At 35.5% G+C, this 25,903-nt stretch overlaps 1 protein-coding gene and 1 long non-coding RNA gene across 3 annotated transcripts; one reads left to right on the top strand and one right to left on the bottom strand.

Annotated features, from left to right (window-relative positions):
- Positions 1–8,615: 8,615 nt before the first annotated feature.
- LOC103973908 (uncharacterized) lies at positions 8,616–13,629 on the bottom strand. 2 transcript variants are annotated; one of them, XR_010479471.1, is made up of 5 exons: positions 13,504–13,629; positions 10,716–10,823; positions 10,498–10,611; positions 9,461–9,633; positions 8,616–8,833 (listed from the first exon to the last, which is right to left on the bottom strand). It is a non-coding gene; the product is annotated as an uncharacterized LOC103973908 (long non-coding RNA). The 2 variants fall into 2 exon arrangements; XR_010479470.1 differs by having other exon boundaries at positions 10,498–10,823.
- Positions 13,630–18,749: 5,120 nt separating this feature from the next.
- On the top strand, positions 18,750–24,677 carry LOC135593248 (nucleolar protein 56-like). The gene is made up of 8 exons (XM_065083136.1): positions 18,750–19,095; positions 19,178–19,392; positions 19,487–19,644; positions 22,591–22,778; positions 22,849–23,101; positions 23,389–23,537; positions 23,617–23,769; positions 24,050–24,677. The coding sequence occupies exons 1-8, from the start codon at positions 18,891–18,893 to the stop codon at positions 24,400–24,402; spliced, it is 1,674 nt and encodes a 557-aa protein (XP_064939208.1). The 5' UTR covers positions 18,750–18,890; the 3' UTR covers positions 24,403–24,677.
- The last annotated feature ends 1,226 nt before the right edge of the window (positions 24,678–25,903 follow it).

Below are 25,903 nucleotides of genomic sequence, written 5' to 3'. Positions count from 1 at the left end.
ACAACACAAAGATGGGCCAATCAGACCCCCAAGATTTGCATCCTGCACCGAGCTCAGCTATCCGCCCTCGGATGTGCACCGGGGAACCTTTCCCATTGAAGGGTCGACATCAAGCATGCCCCCACAAACCCAACAGTCGAGAGATATTCTCAGCTCCAAACACTGCATTGTCTGCCCCACTCCGAGATGGATCTGTCCATCAAGCCTCGCCCATTCTCCTCCGACTCGTTGAAGTCGCCTTCCGCGCCACCGCCTCCCACTGACTGCAACAGCTGATGGACCATGTCGGATCTCTCACCCACTGCATGTGAAGCGAAGAGTTACCCCGGCTTCGGCTTGCAACCTTGTTCCAAGCCCCCAATTCCTTTCGGCAGACACTGTAGCGGCTGTTGTTCGAGTCGAAGGGTTAGAGTCGGGAAGGAGGGAGGGAGGGATGGAGGGAAAAGACTGGATCTTACTGAGAGGAGCTCGGCATCGTGTTTCGCGACGGGCCGGCTGTCGTTTAATTGCCACTACAGTTATGGGGACTCGTGCAGACAGGACAGGGAAAGGGACAGCGGCCACGGCGATGGCGTTTGCCACGACGCCATGCACGCCTTGACCCTGCGCCAGCGCCGCTCGCGTGCCGAGGACTCGCACCCCCTCGTGCGAGGCTACGCCATGGGAAACCAACGGTTGTGCTACGCGTTGGAGAAGACTCGTGCAACGAGAACTGATCGAGGAGAGAGGAGAGAGGAGAGAGGAGATATGAGGAAGGCAGTGATTGACGTATCGCTGACAGTCTTATGATTCGAGGTCTGGGAAGTGACAACTTGACTTGTCATTCCTCTCTTCTCCACCATCTCATGCTTTGTTGCTTACTGCTACGGGCTGGTCTGTGTGGTGGAGGCGTTTCTTCTCTTTCTCTTCTTCCCGCCGCGTATATACGAGGAAAGCTGCATGTCTCCTATTTCGTACGTGCATGTGAGATACACACACGTACGCCGGTACGTGCAGGGTTATCTTTAAGCATTAAGCATTTTAGGAATTGTTGGGAAAATATGAAGTGCAGTGACAAATTTTAGTGGTCTATAAAACAAGATTTATGTAAAAAAAAAAAAATCTTCACCACGAAGAATTTAATTATGGATAAATCAGATTAATTCTTCCATTATAAAATAACTAGAGGATAACACGAGAAAATTGAGTAAAAAAAAAACCTCATAGAGCATGGTGTTCAAATCAATATACTGTAAATTCTTAACGATCGATATATCGAACAATCGTCCAATCTTTTTTTCTCCCCTATTCATCCTCTTTTTTTCTTCTCATCTAACCCGTGTATTAGGGTTAGGGTTATGTATTTAATTAACCCTATGGGTCCCATTACTAAGAATTGGAGATAAAGTCCCATTTACATGTAAAAATGATATTTTATTGGAGGTAGATTTATTCTTCCACCATTAGCTTTAAATTTTCTTCTTTGATATTAAGATATGATAGCTATGGTTGACTATTTAATTCTCTACCCAAACTATTCACTAACAAAAAGCATTCATATCGATGTTGAATGACATCGATATGTGTTACTGATACGGTGATAATGTTGCCAACTTGCAGCCAATCATCTTCGATTTGTCACATCATCCCCATATGAACTGTTAAGATACACGTAGCTGCTACATCAATCCACATAAATGACACTTCAATGAGTACCTACGAGCATAATATGGTCGGTCTGTTGATCATTCACCCATTAATCCTGATGAAGATAGGCCAACCTAGATTGAGAATATCTGAAGCTTCAATGAACACGACTGAAACCTGCAACTTTGGAGAGCCTAATGAGAGGAAGATACATGGAAAATTAAGCTGAGCAAGTGGCTATTATATTAAGCTTTAATGAGATCCAACTTTGATCGACAAGGAAAGATCGTCGAAAACTAGCTCGTGACAAAGAATTACTTGGAAAAACTTTCATGTTAAAGAAAGAAACCGTAAGAATTAGGATTTGATTATCGTATACATAAATCTCTATGTTTTAATTTGGGGGAGGACATGAAAAAATAATTGAGTTCTCAATGAATGAGAGAAAATTATGTGATAGGAAGAAGTATAAGTAAATTTGTGCTTGGTTTTAGATTAATTTAAAAAACTAATAATGTGAAGAATTTGATGTTTCTTATGAATATTAAAAAAAAATCAAATCTATATCGACTTTTTAATCTACCAACACGTTTTTAGTGGAGTTTCTATTTGACTTAACACGTCGCATGGAAAAGTCAGCATTTTATTCATTCATCAACTACTCTATCATCAAAGTCAAATTCGATGTGATCAGTCCAATAAAATTGGTGATGATTGGTTTACCGACATGTACTGCCGTTTTGTTCACGCCAGAGGATGTGAAATTTTTATCCATCTATCTATCTGTCTATGTACTTGGAAATGAGACAAGCCAGTGGTTTCCTTGTCTCGAGGAGGAAGAAGAAGATGAGAAGTGGGTTGCAGGTACCTTCGAAATGAAGGCATCTTGAGAAGATAACACGATCTAACATCCGAGCTGTGATCCAAAAGTAGAGATGCAGATAGCAGTAGGGCGATGGAGGATGCTGCTAAAACTGAGGTAATATGTCGGGGAGTTATCTGTGCATGAAAAGGGAAAGGAAACAAGTGCCATCTTTCGGTGCTGTTCTGGCCATTCCATCAATAGGACCTTTTGGTTGACAGAAACTAATGAGGAATCCATAAGATAAAAAATGGCAGTAGCTCTGATGTTTCATATAACACAATTCTATGGGTCTTAAATCTGAACAGGCACAAGGAATCAATGAGGATGATAAGATGGTTTGAGAGCCAACCAAAGTGAGAGTTCCAACACTTCAATTGGAGCATCTTTTTAGGGAATAGTATTCCACTGCACCCACAGTGTTCTTTGCTTGCATAAAGATTAACCTAACATTAATTTGCTTTTGGTCACAGCATTGAAGTTGTGAGTACTTTATTGTTTTTTATTTTTTTTTTCAAGTTAGGATATTTGATACAATGTTCAGTTGTCTTCAAACTATCAAACCACAAGCTCATCATCTCCAAGTTCTTCTTTCCTATGGATAAATATCAGATGTGGCAAACACAATTTCTTGAGCTGTCATTATCAAACAGCACTCAGGAAATAGTGTTTTCACTTGGTGACACTCAAAGCAACACAGTGTCGATGGGATTCGTGGACAAAAGAACGACTATTGTTGATGCAAATTGCCAATCCCACTTGACGAGCATTTAATAATACATATATAGATATATTAGAAAAGACCATCAGCTCTTTGCATAGATACCTCATTTAGGAGGGTTTGCCATGTCATCCAGAAGCTTCCATTTAAGCACATTGCAGTTCAGCATAATGTCTGTAAACAACTGGGATGATGCACACAAGCAGCCTTCTTGCTCACTGATGCTTGTACTAATTCAAGCACATTAATCCTTTCCATCTTTGATGTCGACACTTGGTTGCCAATGATGTTGCTGGTGATGGAACAACCTGAGCTACCGTCCTTACACAAGCAATATTTGCTCATGGATGTAAGCCAGTAGCTGCTGCGATGAATGCAATGGATCTGAGACGTGGCATTTCGATGGCTGTCGATGCTGTGGTGACTCCTTTGAAGAGCAGAACATGAATGATTAGTACCTCAGAAGAGATAGATCGCACAATATCAGCTAATGGAGAAAGAGAAATTGGTGAACGAATTACAAAAGATATATATATATATATATGTATAATCTAACTTTTTAATATTTATCAATATAGAATTATTCTCTTACTTCTTTTTTTCAATATTTCTTCACACAAATATTTTTTAACATTCTTCCGCGATTAATACGGGGCTTAATTGTTTTTCTCTTACTCGTAAAAATAAGTAGTATGATCAATTTTATTCGTACCCTAGTGTCACACACCTTAAGCTTGACCTTTGTTACATATGTTGGCTCAAATTTTTGGATACCATGTTAGAAAGCAATTTGTTATAGTAGCCTTCTCCTTGCTTTCTTCTATTATCCTACTACTTTAAAACCCTAACCAATACTTTGTTTATTTTCTAAACTGCCCCTAATATTTCTTAAAATATCACATATTAATATCAACCATTTCTTCCCCTTAATGTGTTGTTCAATAACACCCATAGTGTCTCTAAAATACTCCAACTTATAGCTTGATACTGCCCTAGTGAAGATGTTTACTACTTAGATGGAGTTACAATATTTCACTTGAATTTTACCTTCTCAGAAGTGATGCTTGAGTGCAAAATGTTTGGTGTGATTGTGGCTTATTATCACAAAAGATCTCTGTTCCTTTAATTTGCTTTTCTTCAAGATCTTCAAGAATTCTTCTCAATCAAATTGCTTGAAAAGTAGCCATAGATGTTTAAGCTCCAAGAAAATACACTTGCACAAAAGAAAAAAATCCAATTGTATATCTACCTAATCACTATCATAAAATCCGATTAGCTTCAGGTCTTCTTGCTTAAAATTTTAGCTCCAAAATGAATTCGACTAGGATTATTCATGAATCTAAAAATCATACTTACAGTAAATATAATGTCTAGCTTGTAGCTGTTAGGTATAACAAATTACCAATCAAATTTCCATAAAAAGGTCATCGATCTTCTTTCCTCCATCTTCTTTCTTTCTTTAGTTTTTTACTTACTAGTAAGTAATGGTGTTGTAACATGATGATGTTCAAAATATTAAGCTTCATGAGAATCTTGTCCACATAATTTTTTTTAAAAATAAATATATTATTTTCCTCTCGATATATCTCAATGCCAAGAAAATGTTTTTATCATTCTCATGTCACTCACTTATTTCATATTTATTCACCGTATCATTTTAGTTTATTGCTTCCTGTAAACTCTAAATCATCAACATGAAGTAAAATAATGATTATACCTGAATTTTTTTATATTTTGGTGTATAAAGTAGGTTCACTTTTACTTTTATTGAAGTAGTGACAATCTCACTGTACTTATGAAATTACAGATAGTCAAGAAAATAAACTAAGTATTAGTTAGAATTTTAAAATAATGAGATTATGAAAGAAAACAAGAAGATATTATAATTTTAGATTGAATAAGAATAATTATACGTTCGTATGTCTTTTTCCTTCTCTTCTCTTAGAAATCAAACCTAATATATTAGTCCTATAAATTTAATATTCTTCATCAACACTAATCACTGGAATCAGTTGGGGATGAAAGTTAAACTATAAGTATTATGATTCCTATAATTGCTTTTAGCCATTAAATCTGTGTGGTTCTGTAGCATCATTACTATCTGATCAACAGAAGCATTGTCCATTGCTTAACAGCTGTGCACTAAACTCACCAGAGTACACTAAAATGAATGAAGAATGGCTATCTGAACTAACTAGAATGTGACTTTTGTCCACGATATTTTTTCCAGCAAGTTTAATCTTTTCTGAAATGAGTGATTAAGGTTAAATAATCCTTTTTATTTGTAAGAGTATGGCTGGACACATTAACCTTCTTCAACCTCAATATCAAATATGCATGAAAAGAATTTGAAAGATGACATTACAATTGATGTCAGATTAGAATAGAGGAGTTAAAAAGAGAATATTCAGAATCTGCAAGTGTTACTGTAAAACTTTTCCAACAATCACTAACATATTTTTTAAACTCTAATAACTTTTTATTTGGAAAAAAAGGTAAGAAGTGCATTAAGACAAAGATAGTTTAATGGTAGAATAGAAAACCCCATAGTTTGAGAATGCAGATAGAAACAACAATCATCTCATGACTAAAACTCATATTGATGGAACATTAAGATCTTCTTCTCTCTCTCTCTCTCTCTCTCTCTCTTTTAATTTTGAACTTTTAGTTTATTGTGAACCTTTTCTTTTTGATTTGTGCAAGAATCTAAATTTGGCAAGGTATCAGCGTACAGGTTGCTACTATTGAAGCACAAGGAGCTGTCCCCCATACAGCCAATCACAGTGCAACAGACACAGTAACAGGGCACAGCTGAGACATTAAATTGCAAATAAGGATAAGGAGAGGGAGCCCCTCCCTTTTTTTCAAGCAGTTCGACAATCATTTACCAGCAAAATCGAGAATGGCTGCTGCTCCCAGTGTTCCAGACACTGTAGCACTAACCTTTTCTTGCATATATATTTGTCAGGGGTCTCAAAGCAATGGGGTACGGTGGGGGACAAGACGGACTCATTATTAATGGCAATTGCATGGGGTTCACAAGCCTATGAGGAGGACACTGCACCAAACCTAGTCTTTGCCCATATCATTTTGGATTGGAAACACTTCATCTCCTTCTGCCTCACTAGGCTTCGACGCAAGTCGAGCTGCAAAAGCCATTAGGGTTGGGAGGAGACATCATCTCCTCTTCAGATCAAAGTGTCCAGCTGATGGTTCAAATGGCCTCCACCTGCTGTCCACATTTCCAATGCCCATGCACCTCAGTGTTGTACCTCAATGTATGATTAATTTAGCATGATTTTAGTATTGGTTGCAGCTTAGGTTCATCGGAGATTTTTCGAAACATTTTTAGTACTCGAAGAAGTATGATAAATAAATATTAGTCTGAATACCCCTTTAATTAGTTTATGATGAATTCGATAGATACTCAAATCCAAGTTCAATTACATAAATAATTAATTATACTAGTTTGAATTTTAGCTTAAATAGGCAAAATAATTAGCCTTTCTAAATATATAGATACATTTATATATTGAAATATATATATATATATATATATATATAAGAAAATAGTAACCCATTAATTCTCATGACATGTTGTGCCTCTATCTACAGAATGTATAACAAGTTGAATGTGGACCATATATGCTCTTTAGCATGTTTTAAGGAGAAAATTGGATAAGACTAAGTAGTCTAAAACAAAGACGAGACTGAAGATTCTACTTACTTTGTTGACGCACTTGATATTTTATAAACAATTATATTGTCACTTTTTTATATAAATATTACATAATTTTAGACTATTTTTTTGCATGAAATAGTATGTTATTGTGCTACTATTTTTCATACATGCTTGGGCAAGCATATATATGACCGACCTAATGAGTTGATTCCACTTGTGCAATTTGGTGGGGACATGACTTGACCTAAAGTTCCAAAGTGTGATGATTTCTTGCCCCAACTTTAGTGTCCACTATGAGAAAAATTAATGAATACAAGAAGTTGTGAAAAAGCACTGAATTTTTTCTTCTTCTTTTTTTAGGACGACAACAAAAATGTTTATAATGTTGTTTTGTATTTATATGCATACTGCAAGAGCATCTCATCAACACAGACTATTTTGAACGTTCACCTATAACAGTTGCTGGCTTCTTAGCCATTACAAAATGATGTTAGGGATTTATTGTTTTAACTTTAAACTAATCATGAGTTTCTTTCCGAAAGAGTTGATGGATAGTTTGCTTTATCAATATTTTGTCTTTGTTTTGTTTGAAGAAAAGAACTGTTAAATTTAACGACGGTATGATTTACAAATTTTTACGGTTTTTGGGTGTTTTTTTTTTCTGCTTTTGTGCATCTAGAAAGATTTGGTTTATGGAGATTGTGGATACTGATTTGAGTCAACTCAGTAGATGATGATCTAACTTTCTTATTTAGTAATTATTTTCACATAATGAGCAATTTGGTTATCTCTTTATGAACCTAAATAAAAGTCAAACCGCTTAATTATTATGATCATGTTTTCCACTCTAATAGCATTAGAGATTTCTTCTCTATGCAAAAGACGTTACATAATCATATCTTTTTTATTTTTCATATTTTTTTTTTGGTACAGAGTACTAAAAAAAAATATTTGTTGTTTCTGTAATAAGATTAACATAGTTTTTGATATATTATTGCTATTACTATGGAAGAAAAGAACTCATAAATCTGAAGAATGAGTTGAACATATAAAAATCCGATGAATGTTGGTTAATATATATCAATGAAACATTATGATGGTATGGTTTTATAAGAATGAGTTGGACAAAAAAGTTAATGAATGAAGAATTAGTTCTTTTCTTCCAATAAATCAAACAATTAGTTGGACTAATCTTTGTGCTTGTTATTTTTTATATTTTTGGATGTGTACAAAGTATGCTCAAATCGATAATTTTTTTAAATCAATTGTAATAATCAATTAATCCGGAGTGATCAATTTTATTTAAATTTAGATCTATTAATTTTCAATATTTAATTTACTCAAGCCAAGTTGGTAACATTTTTTATTTTCGACTTAGCGTCCCATTTTCCGCATTCGAGAAAAATAAACTTATTTGCACAGCCAAATGAAATTTATTTCTCTTTTTTCACCATTTTTTTTCCAAATTGAATGTATCATATGGAAATAGAAAATCTCTCAGAAAGTGAGGCAAATCCACTATATTTGGTTGCTTTTGTCCCTTTTTTATGCATGTAATTGTTTATGATGTTAGTGTTTTTGCCATTTAACTCTCCCAATCACTTAAACCATTGCTGAATTTTATTTATTTATTTATTACTATATTTTAAATAAAAATACAAGGAATTTTTTTATTAAAAAAAAAGATAAATGATAAAGATGAGATTTAAACTTACAATAAATTGTCAAAATCTAGTCTGAGTTCTTTGTCATTGAACTGTTAATTGAAACTCTAGCTGCCATTAATATCCTTTAAAATTATGTTATCTGAAAAGAATATCAAGAATTTAATTATTTTTAATTCAAACTCCTTCATATTTCAGGATCTTACTCCCAAGTTCTCTGTCATTGAACTGTTCGTTGAAACTCCAGCTGCCATTAATATCCTCTGAAATTGTGTTATCTGAAAAGAATGTCAAGAATTTAGTTACTTTGAATTCAAACTAGCCAAAGTATATCACAATTAAAAAGGGTCAACCTAAGTCTTGGGATGGTTATTAATGAGTGGTATATGTGGTGAATCTTATTTTATAAGAAATATATACATGTCAAGGATGAATATAACATTACAAACATACGTTAATAAAAGACATTACCACAACGAAATTCCAAAATGTATCCTTGAGAGTATGACCATTGCGATATCTAAAATGAAAAATGACATTTCAAGTTCTGTGAATTATTTACAGAGTTTCGTGATTGGATATTTAACCATAAAATAAGTTACAGCTAAGGGAAAAAGGAAACAGAAGAGGGAAGTGAAATATATAGAATTATGCATTGGACATGAAGATTTGCTTGTCTACCATATAGCATTTATAGCCTCAAAGATGTGCTAGCACATTTTAAACAAGTTTGAGCATCAATGGAGCAAAGGGATTTGCTTCTAATAACGCATAATGACACCTACAAAATCATAATCATCGAAAGACTAGGGAGGTACTCAGTACTCCAGCCCATGAAGTGAGCAAAGAGGTAAAAAGAGCCATATTTCAAGCTGGATAATGAGTCCATTGTAACCGTCTCTCACCTTCCAATGACTGTCTCTTATACTTCCGGGAACTCCTTGTTATGTTATCTTCCTTAACCTCCAACCTCGAGGCTATAGCTGTAGCATTTAGCTTCATTATCATCCCCCAGTGCCATACCTAGCTGAAATGCCGCAAAGTGAAGGCAGAAGTACTGTCCAAAGCAACTGAAAACCTAAACAAAACACCATACTGTTTCTTTCAGCCCATCACAAGTGAGTTATATAAACAATAGATACAGAACACTCGAACAAACATATGCTATAGATAACCAAGAAGACAATTATCTCCATCTTTTACTAGATTAGATAGAGAAATGCATATAGACGAGCGATCCCATATACACATCCAATTAGCTTTTAAATAATGACAAGTAAAAATGTAATAAGCTGATTTCATAAAACACCGGGCAACCTTAGAAAATGGTAATATGCAATTCCGAACTTGTGGTTAGATGCAGAAAACTTACATACAATAGAACCCATAAGAATATAATGATGAGAAACAACCTGACCAACTAACAGCATCGGCATAAGCAGAGCAAAGCTCCAAGTTTATGACAATGCCAAATGTACTGAAAGCAGAAGCACAGATGCTAGCAAGGAGAAAGGTGGAGTTTGTTGGAGGTTCTTCAAGTGAAAATGGGAGGAAAGACAAAATAAAAAGTTAACTTGTCTCGTACAGCCCCCACCATAAACCAACATCAAGTAGTGAGCGTGTAATAGTCCTAGAGAGTCAAGACATCAGAAGAACATTTAAAGAACTTTACGTCATACACATCTAAAAAATGGCCCATTAACCCAAAAGCACGAAAAGTACCAAGCAGATGTTATTGTAAAATCTTTTTCGTAAAATTCAAAGGATGGCATCGCACTAATCCATGAGCACCACAGGAGAATACAGCAATGCTAATTCATTTCCAACATAACCAAGCAAACAATTTCCTAATAGTAATAAAACATAGAACAAGACGAATTGTAGACAAAACAAGCTGACAGCTTTTTCAGTAATATAAAAATAATCAAAGAAGGATAAATACCATCAGCATCCAGGTTGCATTCTCAACCTCGTATCATCTTTTAGATGAGTCACCACATAAGGAATGTCACCGGCAACTGTGCACTCAGATCCAGCGTATGGACAAGTGTAGGGTCTGAATGTGCATTGTGATTCATGTTTTAGTTTGCAGTACTATGGATATATACCCAAACAACCAAAGGTTTGGTACTTGCAAGGCAGTTCAAGAGAAGATGCAACCTTCTCCAATGCAAGACACCTTATGTTGCCTAGCTCATGCCTGCAAGTGGGGCATCGACTGTGAACTCTAGGTTTGCATCCAGAACATAGAGTATGGCCATTTGAGCACTGCATACAACCACAAAAGAAGATAGCATTATAGGACAAAATCCAGGTCACGTCATTTTTATCATCTTGTAACTCAAATGCCAAGTTTGTCTTTTACAAGAATGTTGAGTGTGAACACAAATGAGCAAAATCAACATATATAAAAAAACGGCTATAAAAGAAAGTAGCAAGAAAATATTTCACAATTTTTAAATACAATTACAAGTTCCATTATGTGTTATTTCACATAATGCCTTCTAAGTATAGATTTTACCCCCTGGATTAAGTAAAATAAAGAAGAGAAAATTCCAAATTTGGAAAAACAGAGACCAGTACATTAGGTTCTCACTAATGCAGTCTATGGAGGGTCAGGGCATAAATCTTATGTTGTGATGCACAGGCTTTCTGTGACTTAAATCATTGACACGATGCTCAAGGTCTAGAGGTATTTTTGTCACCTTTAATGCAAAAAGACCAAAATATTATTATAACTGTAATCAACTCATTTCCCCATTATCTAAAAATCTCTTCTCCAAGACACTACCCACCATCATCAATGGCAACAAGAACTTGGAGTTGTTATACTGAAAGGTTGGTGTGTAAATTGTAGATGACAAATTAAGAGGTCATTGTAGTCACATAGTCAGGATCTTCCAGAACGATTGGATCCCATTGATTTTCATTCAGGTTAATCCATCCCGACAGATTCAAGAGCCAAAAATTGAGGATATTGTGCTACCAATATCGGCCCCGAATGACCAGATCCAAAGAAACTTTTCATTTAGACTGTGTTTTATATATTTCCTCATCAAGATATTAGTCATCTTGAAATACATGTGAACCCAACTCCTGCAACCATCACCACACAATATTAGACATCTTCAAATATTTAGTACAAATTCTAGTAGTACCTCATTGGTCTCCAAAAAGCTTGGCTGTTCACTAATCTGAAATCTACAATTAACCTGCTCTATGTTTGTTATTATCAACTATTCTCATCTGAAACCTACAATTCACTGAACTTGTGTTAGTTTCTATGTGCTACACTAAGCTTATAATCGACATTCAGTACCAAATATGTGCCAAGCACAAGCTCCCATGCTACTCACACGATAGTAAGTTTTCCCATGTACTACCAATCTACCAGACCATCTAGATTACACACCATGAATCAGTTGCAAAAAGTTTAGACATGATTGGTAGGCACAACACAGGTAGCACAGCTCGATTCATGGTACAAGTGCAAGCATTCCATTTCTAAGCCAATATCTTGGACACAAACATATACCAGTCAAGCAATACAACCATCCCCAACTGAGCTATATAAAACATGAAAATCAAGGTTATCTCTAATATGTTAATCATATATGTAAAATTAATCTATGTTTTCTGCTACTGCTTTATGTACCATGGAAACAAATGAGTCAGCTTAGACATTGATCCCAGCACATTCCTGAACAGAGATGACATTTTTTTTTATCTTATAGATGTACAGATGAATTAATCATCATCAACATTAGGATCAAGTTACTCAGTCTGATGCTCTAGTTAATCTGAGAGTGCGAGAGAGTCTCCGTACAGTATGAATGTGACAAAAGTAATTGATGACCACAATACAGTTCCCACACTTTAGAAGCCGCGACCACAAAATTCAAAAGAATTCTCACTCGAGTGAAACTTAGCAATGCCAGAAAACTAGGACATTCATGATTCATTTAGAACGATATAAGAGTATACTACACCAAAAGGGTGAAATTTGATTCATACAGAACATATATTCAAAATAGCATGCTCAATTTACTTCATTCAGCTTGACAATACAAACGACTATTTTTTTTTTAAACAATGAAAGAAATTTCTGTTACATCAAATGGCATACATAATGCTAGACTCAAAAATGAGACCCATTGTTTGTGCAATAATGCACTAATCAACCCGAATGTCTCAATGAAGACATAAGAACGACTAATTGAAGTTGTTCGACTACCTTCTTGTCTGTACACAACATTTTCACCTTTAGGTCGTTTGGGCGTGTATAACAAAGCCAAGCGGGCAAACAAAGCAAGCTCTTAACTTCACTTTTATCGCTACAGAAAAATAGTCCATCTCACCTCTGTTATTACAGATAAAGAAACGTATGGCATTTTGAATAAAAAAAAAAACCAAATTATATGTTGAGAATAACGTATGTCCATTTTGATGATTAGCTAGTGATCAGCAAGAAAACGGCAAGCATCAAATTAGAAGACTCCAACAAGAATCAAATGAGGCATCTGGAAAGCGGCAAGCAAGTGATCGAGTAGTACAACCATGGAGACGGTCCACGTCCCCCTAGGTTTCTTGAAAATGAAGCATGAAACGAAACGGATTGGCGTTTCTTGACGCTATAAACATCAAAGAAAGAGAACAGACATCAGATCCAATCAATAAATAAGGGGGGAAAAGAGCATACAGCAGGACATGAGCATGTACCTACGACCTCAACTACTGCGCCGTCGACAATAAGTCCTTTGAACAAAGACTAAGTTTGATAAATGAAGCATCAAAACCCACAAAATCCAAAACGTTTCCTTCGAGAAATTGCAAAAGAAGCTCCAATACCAACAACGAAACATGAGAAATCTTCGGAATCGAACACGAAACCCTAACAGCTCACAACTTTGGCCCCAAAAAAACCTGACTTTTGAACTCATGAGCTTACCTCTTAAAAGAAAAAGAAGAAGGACGAAATCAAGAACAGCGACGACGACGACGTCGAAGCCAATCTTCCCTTCCCCTTCCGATGAACTCAATGCCAGCAGCTAAAGCATTTCCTTCACCCCACTGCACCATCTCTCACCCACTCCGTCTCGAAGAGCACATATACCTCGCGAAGCGAAGACTGGCGGTCTGCTGTCCCATTCTCTTAACCGGTACCGGTCAAGACCTTCGAATACGTTTAGCGGCAAAATCCACGTGTTGCGGTGGTGGTGCGGGACCCTACCTGTGATGAGCGTTAGATCTCGATCCGACGGCTAGGATGCCCATTGGTTCAGCTAAGTGTAAATTGATGCTTCATTGCACTCAACCCCCCACGCGTGCAACTTGTTTCGTCCTCGCTTATCCGTTGTCGCATGCATCGGCAAATCTGGACTGCATCGTTCTGACAGCCATCGCTATTGGCAGTCCAGCGAGAAGAACACAGCAGGCACAGAATGCATGCATGCATGCACGCATCCTCCTGCGATCACAAGGCTGTCGCTCAGCACATAATCTTATATCGAACTCATACTAAATATTTAATTTAATCGATGATTCAAAAAAATTTCATTCGACCATATATTTTTATATCTACATCATTATAATTGATAAGGATAAATTTATGATAAGTATGTCCATCGTTACAAGTTAGTACCAATAGTCGATCAATTAAATTATCCCTTATCAATAATTTAATAATAATATATATTGACTCAATTTATATTTAATATTTAAAATTTTATTTGAAGAAAAATATAATATTGATTGAAAACATGAAACATGGGAGATTATCTAGCATGATTAAATATGTTCAAATTTTGAAGTGCATGAGAGGAAAATAAAGTTGTTAATTTGATTGATACAATTTGCAAGAATATTTAAATCTGATGTCACATAGGTAATTTTGTGCTCCGCTCTATATTTATTTATATCTTGTTAGATTTATGTGAAATAGTATTTTTTTTCAAAAAAAAAAGTCTAACATAAATGTCTAGAATGTATTTAATGTACATTAAAAAAATGTTTTTTAAAAAAAATTACAAGGTCATAATTTCTTTAATGATATACTAAGTTCACTCATTCGAGAGTCAAATATCATTCTACAAATTTATACAAAAATATTAGTATGATGATCACTTATCAATTAATAAAGGTTTGATACCTCTTACTTACCTTATGATCGATTGACTATGATAAGCATAAATAATATCCTTAATAATTTCATTCATTCCCGAGTTTCTCTTCGATATATAAAAATATTTTTAGGGTTTTGTTTGATTTATTTTTATTAATTTCATATTCGTTCACTAATTAATTTACTTATTTGTTTAGTTTAGCAGAGAAATAAGAGTAGAGTTATACCAATAAGTTAGTTCTTTTAGTGAATTATAAATTTCTTTGTTGGGGTTAATATTATTTTCTTTTTTTTTTCAACTATAGAGAATATGAATATTGACACTTTAAATTAACAGAGGTCAATTGGCCTTTGTCATACATAAGAATGTGTCTAAATAATAACAAGCCATAACCTCCCAACTAATCTGCCTTAAAATATGTATTACTATTTCCCCTTGCCTAATTATGATATTTATATCAATCTTATTCTATATCAGATTTTATTTTAATGGCTATATACCACCAACTAAATTTCCAAATCTAAGATTAGATATTAAGAAACATATGAATAGCTACAAACAAGACATGTGAATAATGCATTCCATTTATAGAGAGTTAAGTAGTAATTAATTTTCAATCCATGGCCAAAAATATCAAATAAAAAAATTATTTTTTGGGATAAGCGACAAATATATGTTAGGAACGAGTCGACACTAAGATGGGGAAGGGTGAATTAGTACAGTAGTAAAAACATCGGTTTCGAAAAATCTCTTTCATACGATTAAAATCGATCTCGAAAGATGTTAACTTTAAAGCGTATGCGAGTGTTAGCGTAGTAAAAACATAATAAGGAGGAGAGGTAGTTTGCTATAAAAGTAAATTGCTCAAAGTAAATACAAACCAAATTTATAGTGGTTCGATTGTCATGACCTACATCCACTCCTGATTCCTCCTTCGTCGAGGCCATCGGCATCCACTATCGGTCTATCTTCAATAAACGAAGACCAACCACCTTTTACACTCTTTCTCCTTTTACTGGGTTTAGGAAATAACACTTACACTCCCACCTACTCCTCTCCCAAACTATTCTAACACTTAGAAGAACGAGAGGAGTTCACGTAGCAGCGTTTCTTTCTTTTTTCACTCTCAATTCTTATGCTTTTTAACTAGAGATGAGAGGGGTATTTATAAGCCTCAAGTTAATTCAAAATTAGAGCCTAAAAATATTTCATCCCCAGTTTTCGAGGTCATGGTGGTACCATTGCTTGTGCTGGGTGATACCACTGCTTGGTACCCTATGGTACCATCACCTAGACTAGTGGTACCATCGCTTGACAACCTCTCGGAGATTGTGTCTAGGCGATACCATCGCCTGATATAGTCTCGGGGACTGTGCCATGATTGTACCATCTATTGGGTCACTATTTGGGCTTTTCATTAGGCCCAACATAATGGCCCAACTAGCCCCTAATTGGGTTGGCCCAATTCCAATCCCAATTATGTGCTAATTACAAAATTAAAAATATTTACTAAGCGAAAAAAGTCTCTATGTTTAGGTTTCTTCCGGCGAGCTTCCAACGATCTCTCGGTAATATTCCAGCGGACTCTTGGCAAGCTCTTGGGCTTCACGACGATCTTCTTGGTGAGTTCTAATGAGCTTCTTTGGCAAGCTCCTAGACTTCTCGATCAATTCCGGCAGAACTTCCGACGAACGTCCGGACATATGACGAACTCTCGAATTCCCAACGAATTCATGTTCTTGACTCTGAGACTTCATTTGCTTTATGTCTTACTATCGTAGTTAATCTTGCATACATAAAACATACTTCGATCTAGACAATTAATACTAAGCTAATCAGATGTTGTCCCGCGTGTCATTGGTTCATCAACTCCTCGTCTGATTGTTCGACGTATCGTCCTCTCTTGCGGCCTATTGCCCAATCAACCGGTAGACCTCCGCAACTCTGATTTCCTTAATGTAATATTCATTCTTCTTGGCCCGAAGCCTTCTGTCGATACATCGACCAATCCTTCGGCTCGACGTCCAATCTTCTGACATGTTTTTCTTTGATCCAACATGATTCTTCTTATTTTAATTATCTCTTTCTGATCAAAAGCGTCACTCAAAACACAGATTAAATCATAAACACTGTCAATTAGTTTCATCATCTAATAATATAAAATTTGAATAAGTGGGATTCGAGCCGATAATTTTTTAATGATCTATCATAATTTTTACTATCTAATTTAATTGACATATTCTAAAATATATCAAATGAAATCTTTAACTGTTATTAGTATTTAGTGAGTGAGTTTGGTACTGTCTCATTCCACCCTTTCCCTTTGACATATACAATCATGAAAACCATGTGAATTGAGAAACAAAACTAATAATAAAATTACAGAACTTAAAAATATGATTATAAATAGAAAAATAATTGTTTAAACTTGCACAAAACTAGCATCAAGTCTTCTGGATATTAAATAAAAATAATAAATATGAATCTAAATGTTCTTCAATACCATTCAATTAAAAATGTTATATTGCCATTTTCTATTCCAACTTGGATTGAGTCATGTTGCCAAAATAAGAAGCTTTAATTGCTATTAAATTAAATCAGGAGGATTATTGAGCAAGATTGACAATTACAAAGATTGTGATACCATTGAAGGCATTGATTGGGTATTAAGATGCAATATTGAGTCCACCAAAATGTTATGGGTTTATTAGCTATCAAAACTCCAGTAATGTGGGTTATAAGCCAAGGAAAGAATACTTGAAGTGTGTAAATTATATTATGTCATCAATGTCACACCATCTCAGCTATTATTATGATTGATCATAGAAAACTATATCATATTATTTTTATGCCAAGCTATATCATACCATGATATGCCATCTAAAACGACAACAACAACAGTTAATGTCATGAAAACTCAAGTGTATGTTGATTTTGATCACTTAATAAAATAAAAGCCACCATAGAAACAATTATCTAAGAAGATTAAATCCATTTGCATTAAACCTATTGCCAAATAAATATTCATGATAGAAAAACAAAAAAGGTAAATCCATATGAGACCAAAGAACTTCACCTCATTTCCTCCTTTGTTCGTTTGGGCAGAAATTGGCTCATGGATTTTATCATCACTATCATAGTCAGTATTGCCTTTCCAAATGGAGCAAAAATATATAGAAGAATAAAAAATCATAATTAAAGTTTTGGAGAAGAAAATTGAAACTAATTTAATGGCAACATTTGTCCTAAGCCCCAATAAAAAAGATGAAGCATTAAGCATAAGACCCCTCAAATTGATCACTAAGACACTATTAATTAAACTAAGAATATTGTTTACTTCACTTCTCTTTCATCATTTTGTTGTTATTTTTTCCATTGCAGAAATAATTTTGCAATAATGGGACATCAATAAGATGTGATTTATTGTAATATCCATGCTTCAATAGAACTATTTTATATAACAATAACAAATACAAAAGAATAATCAGACACTAACATAAAAAAATATTCAATAACCACATCTACTTTTAGATCAGAAGACAATAATAATTTCTTATTTACCACTGATTTGAAGTAGTTAAATTAAGCTATAATTCGCCGAATAATTTGATACATGAAATGTAATATTAAAAAGTTGTGCCGAAATATATTTAATAATAAGATAAAAAAAATCCCGTCATTATGCAATTGAATATTAAGCCTAAATTATTAAATAACGTCAAATTAATTTTACATGCAACATTTTTGGTAACCATTTCGATTTCTTAATTCAATTTATCGTAAGATAACAATATTAATTCTCACAAATATGGTATTTTTTTATACTTCACATATACGTATTATATACGACGTATATTTATGAGACATACAGACAAGACATACGCATACTGTACAAAATGTTGGATTACCAATCGAACGGCGGTGACTTCGTACCCCTTAGTAGTGTTTTGGTGGGCCCCTGGTGGGTCCCAGATAATGTACGGTAATAAGCCAGGTATTGTTGTGGTAGGGGAGGCGAGAGTAACTCAATGTGAAAATGGACCTCAAAACCCTAATTCTCCAACGTGCCGTCCTCCTCTTAAAACCCCGACGAAGAGTCCCTCCCCGCTCGCAGCTGCTCCTCTCTCGCCTCCAATAACGCTCGAGGCGAGGAAACCCTGCGGGTTTTGATCCGTGGCAGCATTGGAAGAACCCTGGTCGGATCTATCGGGCCATGGCGCTCTTCCTCCTCTTCGAGTCGGCCTCCGGTTACTCGCTGTTCCACGCCTACGGCCTCGACGAGATCGGTCAGAACACGGAGGCCGTCCGCAACTCCGTCCTCGATCTCACCCGCTTCGGTAAGGTCGTCAAGCTCGTCGCTTTCCACCCCTTCTCCTCCGCCCTCGACGCCCTCAACCAATGCAACGCTGTCTCTGAAGGTGAGCTGAAACAGAATCCAATGTTTTCGTTATTATTTTTTATGTTTATAGTAATATATGGAGATTATTTGTGCGATTTTAGGGCTTATGACCGACGAGCTTAGGAACTTCTTGGAGATGAATCTTCCCAAGGTAAAAGAAGGGAAGAAGGCGAAGTTCAGCCTCGGCGTTGCGGAGCCGAAGGTTGGGTCTCAGATATTTGAGGTGACCAAGATTCCCTGCCAGAGCAACGAGTTTGTTCTCGAGCTCCTTCGTGGTGTGCGGTTGCACTTCGATCGGTTTATTAAGGACTTAAAGGTTGGATCTTGTTTCTGAGTCAGGGATGTCTTCCGGTTGTAGCTTGAAGCTCGTTCTGATGGAGTCTTGTTTCTTGTTCTTTCTGTGTTCTCAGCCATCGGACTTGGAGAAGGCTCAACTCGGGTTGGGGCATAGTTATAGCAGAGCCAAGGTGAAGTTCAATGTTAATCGGGTGGATAACATGGTCATTCAGGCTATTTTTCTCCTTGATACGTTGGACAAGGATATTAACTCCTTCTCAATGAGAGTCAGGTGTGTTTTATTTCTCTTTTTGTGTATAGGAGTTTCTACTTCGATGCAATATCGTCAATATACAGAGGTCACTGTTCTATTTATTGTTCTGGAAATCTCCGTTAAAAAATGGGCCTCAATTGATAGGCTGGTTGCTGAATATAGATAGACATAAGGTCATCAGACGAGTTTCGATAATGAACTTTCTCATGATTTTAAAATAGCCAATCAGGATGTTAATCTTCTCTCACAGCAGTGCCAAGCTTTGTCACGTGTCACCTTATGTTGAAGCTTATTTTGTTTAGTATCCTGAAAGGAAAATCCTGATATCTAATTGCAACGACATCTCTTAAAAAAATGTTCTGATTGCAGTAATATAAATAAAAGTAGAATTTACGTGACTTAAGTTGTAGCTACACTGGGCCATGTTTCCAACCAATGGTGGATTCCTAAACTCACTGGAAAGATATGATTCAGATGATGAGTTGGCTAGCAATTTCTTTAAATATTATTGTACTAGAAATTTTGCCAGAAATTGTGGGACTTCTATGAATTTTCACTTCACATGGTCCTAAACTTGAGCTGCTTCAGTGTTCTGGCTGAAACAATAGAATTGGACATGGTTGTTAATTATCTGGAATTGAAGCACTTTTGGACCACATATATTTGTTTTTTTATATTATATTTTATCCTTGAGTTTTCTTGTTTAACCAAATTTGTTGTCATTCATTGTGAAACGGCCCCAATTTTATGCTGTTGATTCAGTTTTATCCTTCATGCAAGCACATCCTTTTGCTTTCTGGTGAACTGCTTCAATGTTACCACAGTATGTTTTTTTTTTCGTAGAACATGTACAAGTTGTTGGGACCTTCATGCCTGGCATTCCTTTGTACACCCATCATCTTTCAAGAATTAGATGCCTTGTCATCATCTGTATGATAAGATATATGAATTACCATAGGTTTTAACATTTTTAAGTCAAGCAATTGCTAACGGCTAATGGTGAACTTGTCATGGTTGTTGAGTTAAAGCATTTAGGGACATTGTTTCTTTTGGCTCGATCTGGTGTCTCCTTCCCACAATCAGGTATGGGTGGATGTTGTTGAGTTTCAATATGAAAACACTCCAAGTTGATCCTAATACCATAAATCTTTTGTACAAAATCTTCTATACACTAATTTATTCTATTCAAAACTTTTAATGTAAAAAAAATGTCAATATTGTTTCATGAGTGGTGATTGTAAAAACTCGACTCAAAATTGAAAAAATGACTTGTCAAACTACTGAAAACAAGGTCCTTTGCAGAGTATCAAATGAAAAATCATTTGTGAAAGTATTTGAAGTCAATTTTTTGACGTTACCATGATTGATAAGAACATTTTGTACATCATTTTTGGCATGTTATTTGCATGCTGAGCCTTTGATTAAATTGTGCCTTGTATAAAACTGTGCTTTTCTATCAGTCTAAGTTATGTATTTTAGATGACACTAGCATTCAGGAATTGAGGAGTTCCATTCCTCATGCTTCTATGGTTGGGACAATTTGCGAGGTGTCAGATCGTGCTTTGACCTCACTAATTGATTTTAGTCGCAAAATGGCTCTGTAACTATTTACCATTTTGAGTTTAGATTCTCTTCCGTTATCTTGATTTTGCTGTTTCAAACATAAGCAGGTTACTTCCAACTTCATGAGATCAAACTTTCTGTCTTTAGTTCCTGAAGTCAGCTATATACTACTTGGTTTGCTTAGGTCAGCAAGTTGCTGCCTCATGTAACTTAGAGGCACTTTTTGTAATGCACTTGAGGGCTCAAGTCATTGGTTTAGTTCAGACAATCTGCAGCAGTATGCATGAGAAAAAAAAGGGGAAAAAGCAGAACTTTGATCAATTTCAATTAAAAATTTAGTGAATGTTAAATTTTAAGATCACCAAGTAGACAGTGCTGGTAGAACACTGATTCATTAGAGAGAAGAGAAGTTGAAGGATAAGTAGAAGTACTAGCGAAATTGGAGTAAGCGGCTTGTAGCTAAAAAAAGTTGTTTTATGAATATGACTCGAAGATTCCTTCACTCTTTAGACAATCTTATAAAAAAAAGTCCACCGGGTCCTAGTTAGAGTCCTCAGGCAACTGGCATTCTTTTAACAGAGATAAACCCTTTTTCCGACATCCTTTAAAGAAGCTGTAGAATATCAAGCCATATGCTAGTTGTAATTGGCAACTTGTGATGATATATGATAATTCTTTGAAACTAGTGCTTATCATATTTCTTATCAAGTCCTTTTTGGGAACATCCTTCCGGCCCATGGAGGTTTATAAAACATGAAAGATGACTGCCCAAGTCAGATGTGAAGATATTAATGCACTAGCGTATTTTTAGATGAAAATTCTTTTCCAAATGTTGGAGGCCTTGATGAGGTTCTTTAACCAACCTTTCCAAGTGTGGGAAAGGTATCATACTAAGATGAGAATCACTTCAGATATAACTAAGATATCATAATTATTTGATCTTCAGCTAAACTCGCTTCTGGCAACCTTTGAGCTCAAGTTGTTAGAACTCTGGACTTCAATTGGCTGGACCTACTTCAATTTTTTGTTCCAGAGTAATTATGGAAACTCAGGTGGGAGCAAATACTGCAACAAAAATAAGTATACCTGTGGCATTTCAAGAACTTTCTCTCTTTAAATTTGCCCGTAGAAGAGAGATGATATGATGAAAGACAATGTTAAAATTGTTCAGAAAAATTAAATCTGGAATGTTGAAGAAAGCAGAAATAAATTGACAATAGCATGCTAGTGTCTGACTGCCTTTTGTTTTTAGCATAAACAACGTGAACTTTGTGGCATCGTATATCTTTAAGGGTCTAATTCTCCTTTAATGGTAGCAAGATTCCAGGACACCTCCTCTTGACTGGCTTCTGTTTCTTATTTACAGGTTTATGACTATATTAACTAAACTACATTTTGCAGAGAATGGTATTCATGGCATTTCCCAGAGCTCATGAAGATCATTAATGACAATTACCTGTATGCCAAAATTGCAAAGTCTGTGGAGAACAAATCAGACCTGACCGAGGATCATATTCCAGAATTAGCTGACATTGTTGGTGATGAGGACAAAGCAAAAGAAATTGTAGAAGCAGCTAAAGCATCCATGGGTAAGAATCAAGATTGATTTTCTTTTCTAATTGGTGTTATGCTTATTTAATAGTTATGGTACCTATGCAGGGCAGGATCTGTCTCCGATTGATTTGATTAATGTCCAGCAATTTGCTCAGAGAGTTATCAATCTTTCTGAATACCGGAAAAACCTGTACGAGTATCTTGTTACAAAAATGAATGACATTGCACCAAATCTGGCTTCTCTTATTGGTGAAGTTGTTGGGGCCCGTTTAATATCTCATGCAGGAAGTCTTTCCAATCTAGCCAAGTGTCCTTCATCTACTCTCCAAATCCTTGGTGCAGAGAAAGCACTTTTCAGGTTCAAATTCTCTTCTTTTTGCCTTGTTATCCCCTTCAGAAGGCTAGCACCAGCCTCTTATCTTCTAAATAAATGCATCTCATAGTTAATACAATTTGGCCATTATCTCTATGAAAATTATTGAGGCGAGTGAACCTCTTAAAATTTGGTTGGAATGATAATGATCATCTTATGTCTAACTATTTTCTATATTAAATTGACATGTTTTAATGATAATGTTGTAGATGAGCATGATCAGCAGTCATGCTGCAGTCTAAAAAATCACCTATTTTTCCCTCATATTACAGAGCCCTTAAAACTCGAGGAAACACTCCAAAGTATGGTCTTATCTTCCATTCTTCTTTTATTGGCCGAGCATCTACAAAGAACAAAGGTCGTATAGCTCGCTATCTTGCAAACAAATGCTCAATTGCATCCCGCATTGATTGCTTCTCCGGTGAGTCTTAAGTTGGAATATCTACTTTTTCACTGTAGTCTGGCGTGCTGTTATTCTAACATTAAAGAAATGCATTTAGAGGTGAATACCTCTATTTTTGGACACAAGCTCCGAGAGCAGGTTGAGGAGAGACTGGACTTTTATGACAAAGGTGTTGCACCTCGCAAGAATGTTGATGTGATGAAAGCTGCCATTGAGAGTACATTGAACAATACCTCTCAGGAGGATGCTGGTGAGTATCCTTTGTTGCAATAATATTGTGCATCCTGTCAAGTAGGTACCACATCTGGTAAAGGAGAATTCATGCTGTAAAAGTTTATTCCTTTTTGTGATGGGAAAATCTCGGCATTGTTGCAGTAACATCTATCTTAATTATGGGGTTAGTTATGAATACCAAATATTCGAAATTTGGGTGGAATCTTATTGTGGGAATTGGATTTGCATTTTAGTAGTGTTTATCGTGTGCTTGGTCTGATGCATTCATGACTACTAAATTCTGTGTATGAATGCAGATGGACTACAGAAAGATGAAGCTTCCACGAAGAAAAGTAAGAAGAAGAAATCTAAACGTGAAAATGTGGATGGTGAATCCATGGCCGAGGATAAATCTCTGGAGGTTGCTGCTGATGGAGATGCTCCTATTGAGCCTGAAACTGAAAAAAGGAAGAAAAAGAAGCATAAGTTAGAGGAGCAACAACAGGAAGAGGTGCCACCTAAGGTGAATGGTCATGATACAGAACAAAATGGAACTCCCAAAAAAAATAAAAAGAAGAGTCATGAAGACTTGGATAATGATGGTGATGTCCAAATGAGGAGTGAAGGAACCAAGAAAAAGAAAAAGAAGGTGAAAGCCCAAGGTGACTAGTTGCTGTTAGAAGAAGCTGGTAAAATCTGTGTTTTATTTTCTGATCTAATAAGCCCTCATTTTTCTTAAGAACACTTTATTCTTGTTCATTTGGCTTCTTCAAGTGTGTCCACTCTCTTTGCACCATGATGAGCTGTTGAACCTGGTGGGCTTATGCGTCAAAACAATCTGAGATTCATGTAGTTTTCAGTTTCTATACATCTAGCTGCGCCCATGGGTGTGGCTTGGTGCAATCAAGTTGTTACTGCTATTGGAATCACATTGGTTTTGCTTCAGCCATACTTTGCATGTTTCTTTGAGTTGATTTGGACAGGTTCAATCTGATGATGGAACCACTTCAGTGAACATGTTCCTCGCAAATTTCCTCGGCAATCGAGTCCTCAAACATTGTTGATTATGTTTATGCCATCTGAAAGTCTAGCGATAAAGGAGTCCTTTATGAATATGATTGTATGTGATTCTAAATGCCTGTGATTTAGACCTTCTCTTATTTTATCCCTGATGTCTTTGGTTATACATGTAGTTCTAGTTATTTTATCTGCAAGACCAAATTTGCATTGCTTTTAAATTGATTTTGTAATGAATGTAATGATTTCCATTTTTATTAGTGTAATTTCAAAATGTCCATTGCACATCAAATTTTCACCAGGTGGATAACAACATGTCAATTAAATTTGTATATTTTTGTAAATTTAGGATCTTTGAAGTATAATTTGACACGTTCTCTGGTTGATTTTGTGAATGTAACCATGAACTTTCAGCACACATGGTAAGTAATGTTTTCATGTCAAATCTATATGTATTTTTATTTGTTGATGATTTTAGGAATTTTTGAAGTCCAATTTGATATGTATTTTTGGATGAAGTTCTCAAATTGATTCTATAAACGGTCTGTCATGTTCGTTCGATTATTAGTGCAATTGCTGAAATGAAGTCCATTTCACTTCTCATGCTTACTAAATGTGGGTAATAACCTATCAACGATTAATTTATACTTTTCTATAATTTGTAATTATTTTAGACATCTTTAATCATAATTCTATACTTTTATGCAATCTCATTCGTTTATAGTGTAAATGACTTACGACCATTGACACATCTGCTTGAATTTGCTAAGGTAACATTAAAAAAAAAAAGAAGATATTTATTTTTATTAATTTAAATTTTGAATGAAAAATATTGAAGAATATTTTAGGTATTTATATGTGCAATATCTAAATTTTGTGAGGGATATATGCAATATTAAAATTACAAGGATAAAATATGATATTTATAAACTTTGAAGGGGTAAATTTAATACAAAGTAGAGCTTGCAGTTAGTTTACTATCCAAATATATAAGAATAAAGGGACTAAAATGATATCCTAACGCCGAAAAGTAAACTACAAAGTACAGTTTGCAGCCCACTATGCAAATAACAAAGGATAAAGGGACTAAAATGAAAAATAGAAACCAATGGTCGACCCTTTGCTACTTATCGTCTTCCCGCTTCTTTTTCCCC

The sequence above is a fragment of the Musa acuminata genome, chromosome BXJ1-9, assembly GCF_036884655.1.
Source record: "Musa acuminata AAA Group cultivar baxijiao chromosome BXJ1-9, Cavendish_Baxijiao_AAA, whole genome shotgun sequence".
Classification (NCBI taxonomy): Eukaryota; Viridiplantae; Streptophyta; class Magnoliopsida; order Zingiberales; family Musaceae; genus Musa; species Musa acuminata.
The sequence above is the reverse complement of the archived record's forward strand: the minus strand, read 5'-3'. Positions and strand labels throughout refer to the sequence as shown.

Bases quoted from the DNA above. Each gene is read 5' to 3' on its own strand.
- LOC135593248 (XM_065083136.1), top strand. From the start codon at position 18,891: ATGGCGCTCTTCCTCCTCTTCGAGTCGGCCTCCGGTTACTCGCTGTTC. The intron at 19,645-22,590 runs GTGTGTTTTATT...TACATTTTGCAG, and splicing joins TCCTTCTCAATGAGAGTCAG to AGAATGGTATTCATGGCATT. The intron at 23,538-23,616 runs GTGAGTCTTAAG...AAATGCATTTAG, and splicing joins CCGCATTGATTGCTTCTCCG to AGGTGAATACCTCTATTTTT.